Source organism: Camelus ferus, chromosome 9, assembly GCF_009834535.1.
Source record: "Camelus ferus isolate YT-003-E chromosome 9, BCGSAC_Cfer_1.0, whole genome shotgun sequence".
Lineage (NCBI taxonomy): Eukaryota > Metazoa > Chordata > Mammalia > Artiodactyla > Camelidae > Camelus > Camelus ferus.
This window is the reverse complement of record NC_045704.1, coordinates 31,364,689-31,376,214: the sequence shown is the minus strand read 5'-3', so window position 1 is coordinate 31,376,214 and position 11,526 is coordinate 31,364,689. Positions and strand designations below refer to the sequence as shown.

At 40.1% G+C, this 11,526-nt stretch overlaps 1 protein-coding gene across 8 annotated transcripts in view; it reads right to left on the bottom strand.

Moving 5' to 3' along the window:
• Nucleotides 1-247: 247 nt before the first annotated feature.
• The window catches only part of CYLD (CYLD lysine 63 deubiquitinase), a 64,072-nt gene continuing 52,793 nt past the window's right edge, over nucleotides 248-11,526 (bottom strand). For all 8 annotated transcript variants that reach the window (XM_032486294.1, XM_032486290.1, XM_032486293.1 and 5 more), the window contains 5 exons: nucleotides 9,560-9,692; nucleotides 8,523-8,631; nucleotides 7,572-7,690; nucleotides 7,070-7,286; nucleotides 248-5,435 (listed from right to left, as the gene is read on the bottom strand). In XM_032486294.1, the coding sequence (XP_032342185.1) occupies nucleotides 5,251-5,435; nucleotides 7,070-7,286; nucleotides 7,572-7,690; nucleotides 8,523-8,631; nucleotides 9,560-9,692 (763 nt within the window). In that variant the 3' untranslated portion in view covers nucleotides 248-5,250. The remainder of the gene's footprint in view (nucleotides 5,436-7,069; nucleotides 7,287-7,571; nucleotides 7,691-8,522; nucleotides 8,632-9,559; nucleotides 9,693-11,526) is intronic.

Below are 11,526 nucleotides of genomic sequence, written 5' to 3'. Positions count from 1 at the left end.
ACACGGAACCGTGATGCCAGGAGGCGACCCAGAGACTACTGGCACATCTCCCAGAAAAGAAAAAGGCTGTGAGGTTTTCTAAAACTACCGTGATGATGGCAGAGACTTGGCGAAGACACAGGTGTGCCCGGGACAGACTTTTCCTCAAGTGATCTTTCCTGGCACCACTGCAAACACTTAGGAAGTTGTGCTCAACTCCAGTTTTCCCAGAACCCAGAACCCTTCCCCAAAGAAATCAATGAAAAAGAACCATAAAAATTTAATTTTAATGATACAGAAATAGTATATATAGTACATTTCTTTCCACAGCAGCACTTCAATCATCTCTAAAAAATTTAACAAAATTAAGGCTAAATCAGAGCAATCTGACAGTAAAGGGATATTTTATGTGGTTTTATTTTTAAAGAATGTCTTCATAAATATAGAATGTTTGTCAGGCCAAAAAAAAAAAAATGTTGAACAAGATACCAAATATGGGAAATGTGATACAAAATGTGCTCCTTTATACCAGTTTGCCCAGACCTACTTGTTCCATGGGAATTTCCAAACGGGATTTTTTTTTTTTAATGAATGTTTATGACAGGATGCTAAGACTTTCAGGAGTACTATAGGCCATTTTAGAAAATGAAACCAAGGACAGTTGAGTCCCCAATACAGTCTCTCTCAAAAAAATACAAGTGGACGGGGTTTAAAAGTGCAAGAGAATCACATGTGAAGCTGTGTGCTCCAAAGAACAATCCCTCCGGACCTGGCCTGCCCCTGACCTGTGTTACAGGATGACGTTAAAATACAGCGAAACAAAAACAGCATCACTGACAAGCCAGAGGGTCAGGAAAGCAAATGGGGTTCTTGAGTGACCTGCTCCAAATACTGACGTTTACTGCGCCCAGAGGAAGGAAAGTCTTTCTTTACCATTTTTTCCCCTTTTCTTTGGCCATGTTTGCTGGTTAGCTCTTTACCACTGCTTTCTGACTCAAGAGAGACCCTTCAGCTATTCCAGGATTTTAGAGTAAGATGAAGAGTCTTTTTTTCCTCTCCTTTCCAACAGAAGTTCAGAAAGGAAACCAGACAACACAAAGCTGACCCCCCGCAGGCAGCCCCACTCTCTGAAGCCCCAGCCCCTGAGCAGCCATGCCACCCCAGGAGGCACAGAGAACCAGCTCTCAGGCCGGCCCTCCCTCCCCCCACCCGCTCTCCTGCACGCTTCTGCTGTGCCACACTCTCCCCCACCACCCCCACTTGCCTTGGGGAATTCAAGTATTATTTTCTTTGAGGGAGAATGGTGAGCGTGTTGTTAACATCTCCTCGAGAAGGTGGTCTCATTTTTCATTATAAGCCTTACAGCCCCCCTACTTTAACAAGGACATTTTACTTTATGACAAGAGGACCTATTACCCCAGAGAAGAATCTTCTCATAGAAGGTTAACATTTTCATCATAAAGTAGCAGATAGTTTACATTTTTTCTTTCGCGTGACAATTTTGTTTTTCCATTTCTTTGGTTCCCAGAGCCTCAATTTCCCCTAAAGAAATTAAACGAAAGGCAAATGTCCAAGTAAATAACATCCAATATCCTCTTAAGTGTGTTCCCAAGACAGGAAACAGCGGCGTGAGGCATCGATACTAAAACTCATTTCTGACAGAAATTCACGTGCAAACACAGAGACACAATATGAGAAACATACAATTACCCACATGTATGCAGAGTCATTAACACAATAACCTTGTGCAATCACACAGTCACATGAAGAGAAAGTTTTCCAGATCTTTTAGTTCAGGGCTTTTCAAGTCTGGCTGAGGGCCAGGTTCACCTGGCGGAGCTTCTGGCACTTCCTAGACCCCATTCCTGAAGAATCTGATCCAGCAGGCATGCATGGCTGGGAACCCAGAAATTTGTATTTTGTCCTATGAAATTCGATATTCCCACCCTTTGCTATATAGTGGAGGACACTAAGGTCCAAAGAAGTCAAGATGTTGCCCAAAACTAACAGAGCAAGCGATGGAGAAAGGGCTAGACCCCGGGCCCTTGTCCCCTGGCCCACCACTCTGTCACACCTCGCTGCCTCCCAGAGTATCCCCGGACCTGGCACCTGACACATAGGCTAAGCAACCATGAGGAGATACTCTGTTGGCAGAAGCAGGTGGTAAGCTGCTTGAGGGCAGGGACCATGCCTCATGTTCCTTTGGTCACAGTCCTAGGTAACAAGTGTCTGAGAAATACTTGCTGGTAGGCAGTCACTCAGCTAAGGCCCAATTCTGAATTCCCCACTCACATCTGTCTACGATCACCCAAGCAGATGCGAAATCATCTAGCTGGCTATCAAAATCCACCAGAGGAGGGCAGTAACGCCTCTGAACTGGTGAAGACGCCATGTTCGCCCAATAGGAATCTGAGCAACAATGCAAGTGCCATGAGATTAACTACCGTATCTTCCCCTTGTGCCTGAATTATGTGAATCATGTGAAAAAATAAACGAATCCATAGGATGGAAAGAAGCTATTTACCTATAACATTTGGCAAATATGAATTATAAAAATCCTAATCTAGCCTAAGGAGAGAATCTCTAGCAATTGTAACCACTATATTTTTTTGAGTTTTATTACTGTTTCTCTTGGATTGCAATGGATATTCCCAGTCTTTTTTTGGGGGGGGGGTTATTATTTATGTATTTTCTTAATCAAGGTACTGGGGGTTGAACCTAGAACCTCATGCATGCAAGGCATGCACTCTGCCACTGCCACTGAGTTATACCCTCCCCCCGGGTATTCCCAGTCATAAAACATTCTTTTGTGGATGGAGTCCAACTCCTTTATAAAGCTGATAGTGAGGGACTGAACACATTATGACATGGTTGCTCTTCTCTCCCCACGCCCCATAAATATATACTCTCACACACAGACAGACACACTCACATGTGTCTATTTAATGGCAGTGGGAGAACATGACTTGTCTTATGATCATTCTACTATATTGCCATCTTGATTGTAGACATGATAGGATACATGAAGAAAGGATAACCAAAACATTTAAAAAGCCAACAGGAAAATATTTTTTTTTAAGTTAAGGCTAAAAATTAAATAAATCAACAGGCACATGGGCCACTGGTGTCACACAGCCCGGCCCTGCCTGTGCCCACCTGACACCCAGGGCTCTGCGGGAGCAGGAACAAGGAAGGACTGCCTGGGGGTGGGGGTGGGGGAGCACCTAGGGCCGGGAAGGACCCTGCCTCCAAAGGAACCACCATAGCAGGCCCTGCATCCTCTACTGGGTGCTCACTCCCCAGGTGATACTAAAAGGATGGGAAGCTCTACTTGTAAAAATTGTCCTTCGAAACCATGTGTGGCTGAGGCCCCTCTGCTCGAAAGAGCCTCCACGCCCACGTGAGAGGAGCATGCAGCCACACACGTCTTCTTCAAGTCTTCTGTCACGAGGGGCCAGACAGGACAGACCTTCCTCAACTTTTTTGTTTTAATTTTTACAGAAAAGGAACTGTCTTCTCTTTCTTTTTAAAGACTTTTTAAATCGAGTCTTACCTACATGAAGATTCCTAATCATTCGTCCAGATGGTCTTTTACCACCACATGGATATGCTCCTTCACCCGTTTACACATATTTATGAAGGAGTGACTGGACTGGTAGAAGGTCAGGGCTAGAAATGACCCAGGATCATGCATCCCACGCCCCTCACTTGCCCCGGAGAAGGGGCAGGGCCAGCCCCACAGCCCAGGTTCTCACCCTTGACCCCGGGGTCTAGTATCCGTCTCACCACCCTACCCAGGCACTGAGCAAAACCTCATACAAAAGTTGTGTACCTTTTCATTTCAAAAATGAAAACAATTACAAGATGAAAGAATTTTTGTATCTTACTATGATTTATAAAGCTAATAAATATTAGCAAAATGGAATGACAATCAAAGGGTAAACATGACTTTAAAAAAATAACTGCAGGGTTTATGAAGATTCTTTCCTTTTTTTTTTTTTGACATTCAATGTTTTATGAAGTCATATGCTATACACATATGACAACTTCTGTCTTTCTGCATGGTTAGGAAGTCATTCCAGAGAGACAACAACGCCACACACAACACATTCCACAGCACTGACATTTATAACCTACGCTTCTAGTCTACAGCGGCCACTGGTGAGCTGGACACACACTACGGACAGGAGCTAAGAAAACACTCATTTTCTACTTATTTAATCAGAAGGAGGGCGAAGCTGCTGCTAACGTTCAATAAAATATCTGACTCGTAACTGTCATTACCTCAAGGGAAATCAAAATGAATTTAGTGAGGGGACTGATTGATCAAATGTAAGTTCTGAACAATCCTACATAAAATAGTAGAAGTTTAGATATCCAATACATCTCTTCAGGGAAATTTCAGTGAGTAATCCTATATGCCAAATTAATGTTCACGTTTGCAAAATATATTATTTATGTTTGATATGTTTGATAATATATTTATCACGCCAATATTTTAGTAAAATTTACTGTACCTCATTGCATAAAATAGAGTCTTTAAAAAAAAAAAACTGTTAGCTGACAGTTACTACTATGAATGAAGAGCTGTATGCTCTAGTCCCCCAGGAAAATTACATCAAAATGGACTTTTATGACAAAATCACTCATTTATCTCAAAACCAGAACAAGTAGAAAACACCAGTAAGGGAATCTGAGTACTTTTCTGACCACTACTGCAGAAACACAGAACTTCAGCAGATTGCAGACATGCAGGAATCAGCACTATATAGGAAAGAATTAACAAATCAAACTCAGTACAATTTTAATAACTGGATTGAAAGTAGACTCTTAATAAAACCAAAATGTCTCCTCCTCAAGGCAACCGTTAGCTACAAAGGAAAAATGATTTCTTGGTCCATAAAGAAGACATATTTATTTACATTCTCAATGGACTAAAAGAGGTTTTAAACTGTCACAATTAAAACTTTATGCTTCCAAAAATATCATATGATCAATGCACTTAACTTAAAGCTTCAGGTATTAATAACTTCATTTAGACTTCTTAGAAAACCAACACAAACATACTTTCTAGAGTGCAAAATGCGTCTTATTAAATACTTCGGTAACATAAAAGCAATTTGTTTTTAAACTCAAGAATCCTTTTCTGAAGGATCATCACCAAAAAGACATCCATTGCCGGCAATGGACGTTGAACAAAACTGCCAGCTCGAGTGAAATGCAACATGAAAACTTTGCATTCAGTTTCTGCACCTGTCCAGATGGCCCCGTTTATTTGTACAGACTCATCGTTGGACTCTGGTACATGCACATGTATGCATCACAAAGAAGTCTTCGTGCACAGCCCTGGATGCTTCTGGGGTCCAAGGAATGCAGATCTTCCAGAGACATTTTCAAGTACTCTACTACTTCAGGGCACGGGGTAACTTGAGGAATGTTGAAGCCATTCTGACCACCTATGGAAAAGAGCAAGAGCTGAATTGAGGGCAGGAAAGCTCTAAACCCTTTTGCTGCCCTGCCCACCAAAGCAACATTACAATTCTACAAATTCAGTGAAGGCTAATTTTCAGGATCTGAAAGACCCTGTTTTACTTCTGATTTCTAGAAGTTAAATCCTCTTTTTAACTCCTGACAGTCTCATTTCTTGGTTTCTGAAAGGATTCTGGGACCAAAAGTGAATATAACTAGTAAAAGGGCACACATGCTGAGCAAAGCCCAAAACCTGCTTCCCAGGCTTGTCTGTGCGCTCAGTCAGGGAACGACACCACACACGCACCCATGCACAGCCTCCTCTTCACGCTCCCCGCGCACGTCACGGGAGCCTGTCCAGCTTGGAAAGAGCTAGTAAAGTGAACACTATTTTATTCCCCTAAATTTCAACATGCATTTGTCTGACTCTAGCAGAGTTTCGTTTTACGTTTCATTAGACTGAATGAAGATGCTATGGGGCGTGATCTTAGGGATTCCAGGAAAGGCTCTTCTGGTTTGGCCTCCAGTAGCTTTTCCAAATATGTCTGGAATCCCTATGGTTTTGAGCTACACTGTTAAATGTCAATTGTAACTGGGGTAGGGACACATGTACAGATGGGGCTGTGCTATATCCCTCAAGCGTCGGAGAGCTGAGAAAATGTTGGGAACCCTTGGTCTAGAGCTTGGGCATCCGATCAAGAGGCTGCCATGAGTGGTGCCCTGGGTTACTGGGGGGCTGCACCAGAAGATGTGGGGCCTGGATGGAGAGCGTGGCTAAAGAAAGAGTGGGGTCTAAGAAGAATGGAGGAACACATAAGTCACACTTCACAACCTTGCCTGGGACCCGTCCTAATCTGTAAACGCCCTACAAGCAGGTGTATGGCTGCTTTGACAACAGTTTAATTTTTCTGAAACCTACTGGAGCCCCAAGCACTTCACATGCACTCAGTAAGTATTTGTGAAATAATGACAGAGCATCCTGGAAGATGGCCTGGAAGGTGCAGTATATCCCCAACTTCAGGAAGAAACACATTACACACAGAATAAGCCTACTTTTCCAAAGAAGGTATTTACTTCTATTCTTAGGTTTGTCATTTAGAAGACAACATGGTTAAGGATAAAAAACATAAATACTGAGGTCAGAAAGAGCGAGTTAAATACGAGCTCTGAGGCCTCAGGCACCTTAAATCTCAGTTTTAATAAGAGAAAAACAGGAATCATTCCCATCTTGCAAGGGTTCAGGTGTAATGACTTAAAGTACCTCCCAGGGACCTAGGCACATAGGTCCTTAAGGAATGGTGACTATGGCTTGTGCAGAAAATGAGAGGAGCCTGAAAGTCAAAGACAAAGCTGAACATAAAACTTCTCAGCCTCAAGTAAGAATTTTCAGATTCTTTTTTTTTTAAAGACTATATGCATGTCAAAATATCATAACAATATTATTCCTTAGTTTAGGAGCAGAGCTATTAATGCATTTCAAGATTTCAGACTGTGTCACCAAGATATTCCTGAAAGGCTTTTCACAACACTACTGTATTACTCAGAACAGGCTCTCCCACTAGGAACGCCCCCACTACAAACTCGGGTGTGGCCACAGGTAGATGAAAGGTCTGTAAAGTACCATCCCGATCAGCCATGCTGTCAAAGAAGAGCCAGGCCGAGTCGTCTTTCCCATACTTCACAAAAGCGACATAGTGGCTTGTTTCTATGCACAGAACAGCAAATAACTCCATCTTCTGGCAGGGGATGCAGCCGTGTCTCCAGTCCCAGTCCGGTAAGTCTTTGGGAAGTGACACTGGGTTGTATTTATGATTCAACCTCTTGGGATGCAGGTGGACCTAGAAGGGAACATGAAGAGAACGTCGTGAAGGAGCCAAACTCAGCGTCTGAAGCGAGCGGGCTCCACTTACTCTAACTGACTACATCCCCATACACAGCAACCGAGGACTTCAAGTGAAAGCAGCCTATCAAATACGCAGACGAGGCATAAACACTGCCACCTAACTATGAATTTTTAAATGTTCATTATGACTTTGAAGACTTTTCAAAACCTGAAATCTGCTGTATATGCAAATGATCTACTATTTATTAAGGGAATATGCGTTAAATGAAGTGAAACTGACTTGAGTGTTGCAGGTTTTACAGAACTGCTTGATTTTTCCAGCGGAGATGTCAGGGTCGTCATAGCATTCTCTACACTCGTACACGGCGAGCCCTCCGCAGATCCGGCACTGCCTCGGGGCTGAAACGGGGGGAGACGGAGGGGACTTTAGGCGGTTTTAAAGTGCATTCTTTCATTAAAAAGATTAAAAAGAAAAGTTAAGCTTTAAAAAGGATATGTTCATGGATGCAATAAAGTCTATCCCTCCCAATCCCTATAAACTTTAAATTGGATTCCCTTGGATTCAGGATATCTTTAAAGGCATTTTCTCTGACCAAATGACAATTTTTTTTAAATTCTAGACTGTTTCCCCATTATAAAATGTCTACTGATGACAATTCAAAGATACAAGAAAGTATAAATAAGAAGACTGAAAAGCATCTACAACTTCAGTTAGCAAGAGGTAACCACTGTCAATGCTACTATGAATTTTCTCCAATAATTTTATACCTGCATACTGACATAACTCTGTCGTGTGTGTGTGTGTGTGTGTTGTGTGTGTGTGTGTGTGTGTGTGTGTATGTCTCCTCTTGCAGAAAATATCACCAAACATACTAACCTTTCACGTCACAGTACATTATGACCACTTTCATATAACCATGGTTTTCAAAAACAGGAATTCTAATGGCAGTAGTTTTGTTGTACAGATACACCATAATTCATTTAACTACTCTCCTCTGGTTAACATACAGAGTACTTCTAGTTTCTTAATCATAAACATATTTACATACGAAATATTATTTATAAGTCTGATTATTTTCTCAGAATAAATTTCTAGCTTGGTATTCCCAGACTCTTCAGATACTGAAATGCTGTTTAGAAAACTCATATCCTATTAAGCTCCAACTCACAATTAATGTGAATGAGTTGACAGACTATTTCTGAAAAACAAACTAAAAAGTCTTATACTTACTGTCTTCAAGTAAATCTGTTATATTTAATTCCAGAGAAGGAAAAATTTTTTTAAATAGTTTAAAGTCTTTTCCAAATCGAGGCATCTGAATAATCAGACATGATGGTGCCTAAAGGGGGAAAAAAAGGATATATATTTTTTAGAATCAAAGTATCGAAAAAAAATTTCCCTGAAATGTTCATGAAATAGTCATGGTTGTTAAACCAAGCAGTGGTTCTGCCGTCACATGGATGTCCTGTAACAGGATCTGCGCATGAACACAGAGTGTACAGAAGAGCACCAATGAGCCACAGTCTCTAGTGGTCCGAGATCCTTGGTCACACAGACACCCAGAGGTCAGGAAGGTCTACAACCTTGGGTCTCAAATAGAGTACAGAGTGACATTCTATCTTGGGTTTATATTTTTAAAAGATTTTGGAAAAGCTGTTTTTACAAGTATAATAAAGAAACTGTCATCAACCAAAAGAAACTATTCCTTGTATTTCAACAAATAACTGTAGCTGTTAAAGGTTACCAGAACATTCCTTCAGAAGTGTATACAATGAAAATAAACTGCAAGCATGTACTACTAACATCATGAAGATACTCAGTAAACACTAAAAGAAATTTATATCACTTGTTCATTTACAGTAAGTGAGTTTAATTTATTTTGTCTCTTATTGAAGGAGGAAAAGTAAACATTCTCTTTTTGATATATATGGATAACATACTTGGGTAAAATGTTAAACTGGGTGAAATGACCAAAAAAATCCACAAATCTTATTTGCTTTAAGCTACTTAAAAGTTTTCAAGTTACAGATTAGGTTGATATTTTCTTTGGCACCAAAAATCCAGAAAGTTCAATCTTAATTCTAAGGTTATTTTCTTCCTACAAGGACAAAGTTGAAGCACGGCATACTTTTTAAAATTTGTGTTTTGTTAACAATTTGTGTTTCTAACTGTTCTCGTGGATTAAAAGTAATAGTTTTTGAATCTACTAGTCATTTTAAAAGCCCTAAGGACTTGCATATAAAATACAGTAAGTAATTACCACTAACCTCTGCAAATTTCAGGTTACTGTTGATAAAAGACCATTCTAACAATTGCTGAATTGTCGGAACTCCAACTTTCTCATTTTTTTCCATAAAAATTTGATAGAAGTAACAATCTTGTACTTTTTGACCTGCTGATCTAAAAACATGCAGGAAAAAACTAGATAATTTATTGATGAAGGGCATAAATCAAAATGTGAAGTGGTTCCAGAAGCATCTGAGAACAGAAAAACTGTTGAGAACAGAAATCGATGGTGTAACTCAGACAGTCAGAACAGGGGCAAAGACAATCATTTAGATAAAATAATTAGATGTACTTATGCATAAGACCTTATTAATGATCGGTTCTAGCTCTCATATTGAAAAGTCCCCTTAGTGATTAGGAGAAAAATAATAATAACACCCGCAAGCAAGAAGCACTGTGTGAACAATAATAACCAGAAGCTAAAATCCCTTGGTCCAACTTAACTGTCCAAAGCTAGAAAGCAGCAAACTGCACTTAATGCCTGAAAAACAGGAAGGTAAATTCGCACACACCTGAATGAGACAGACCCTGAGAGACCTTCCAGATGCAACTTTTCAATTCCCTGAGATCTAGGGAAGGATAATCCTTCCTAGCAAGTCAAAAGCACAGCTGGGTGCAGAACTCAGGCGTCCTAACAACCCCTTACTGTTCTTTGCACTAAAGCAGGCTGTCTCTTTAGATGGCCACTTACTTATTCAACAAACATCAGGTGAGGGCCCACTATATGCCAATCACAGTGTTATCCTTATACTGAACATTTTCCTTTCTAACTATTTTACTATAGAATGCATTAAAATTAAAGACTAACTCTACCAAAAGATTCAATAATCTTTAAATTTACTACTTACCCTTTTTAGCATTTCTGGGTATAGAATCAGATTGTTTATAATTAGACTTGTTAGAGGATTTCAGTATTTTTAGGGAAAAATATTAACATGATCTTCCTAATAAAATCTCAGCTATTCAGAGACCAACCTCGAGACCAACCTCAGAAACGCTCAGTTTCCCAAAGCAACTTATACCCTGAAATAAACACCACTCATTTGGTAACAGCAAAGATTCTGGGGGAACCTACAACAACAACAACAAAAAAAAACAATAACCAAAAACCCTGAAGGTTATGCTGTATCAGTATTTTAACCAGTTGTTAATGACAATAAAAGGCCAGCATTTATCTGTGTGAGCTGAAAAGCATTAAAAAAAATTAATAGGCAATAGAAAAATAAGCCAGGAAATTAAGAAAGCAGAAAGTAATAGAGGTCAGTAATTACAGAAATCAGAAATAATAATGGTGATGGAGGAGGGAGATGATGGCTGAAGGGATCTCAGGGTGGCAAGCAAAAGAGAAGAGACCCAGAAATGAAGATGCAATACCAACAGCTTTGTGATATTGGGATAGAAAACCTGCAGGGACAGACAACCACTCAAACCTCATGACTCAAGTTTTAGAAGGCTAATATCCTAGAGTAATTAGCTGGTCATTACGACACACATATATAAGAATCACAACAAAGCTGGTGCTGTTGTACAAAACTGTACAATTTACACTGCTGTCTTCCCCCCCAAAAAATCTAAGAGCAGAAGGATACAAATATTGTGTTAACTTTAAAAGAAAACAGGAATTTTATGCATCTTTATTCTTAGAATTTAAGTCTGTCAAAAATTCCAAAAGTTCTTCAGCTATCATCTCTCAAAATATTGCTTCCTCCCTGTTCTCTCTAGTGTCTCCTTTTAGAACTATAGTTAGAATCTGTCTTCCATGTCTCTTATCTCCTCTTTCTTGTTTTCTATCTCTTTATCCCTTTGGGCTACATTCTAGGTAATTTCTTCATATCTATCTTCCAAATGAGCAGTTCTTTCTTAAGCTATGCTGCGCACACTGCATTCAGTGAAGTAACCCCTCCCAGCCATATATAATATATATGGATATATATATATACACACACAC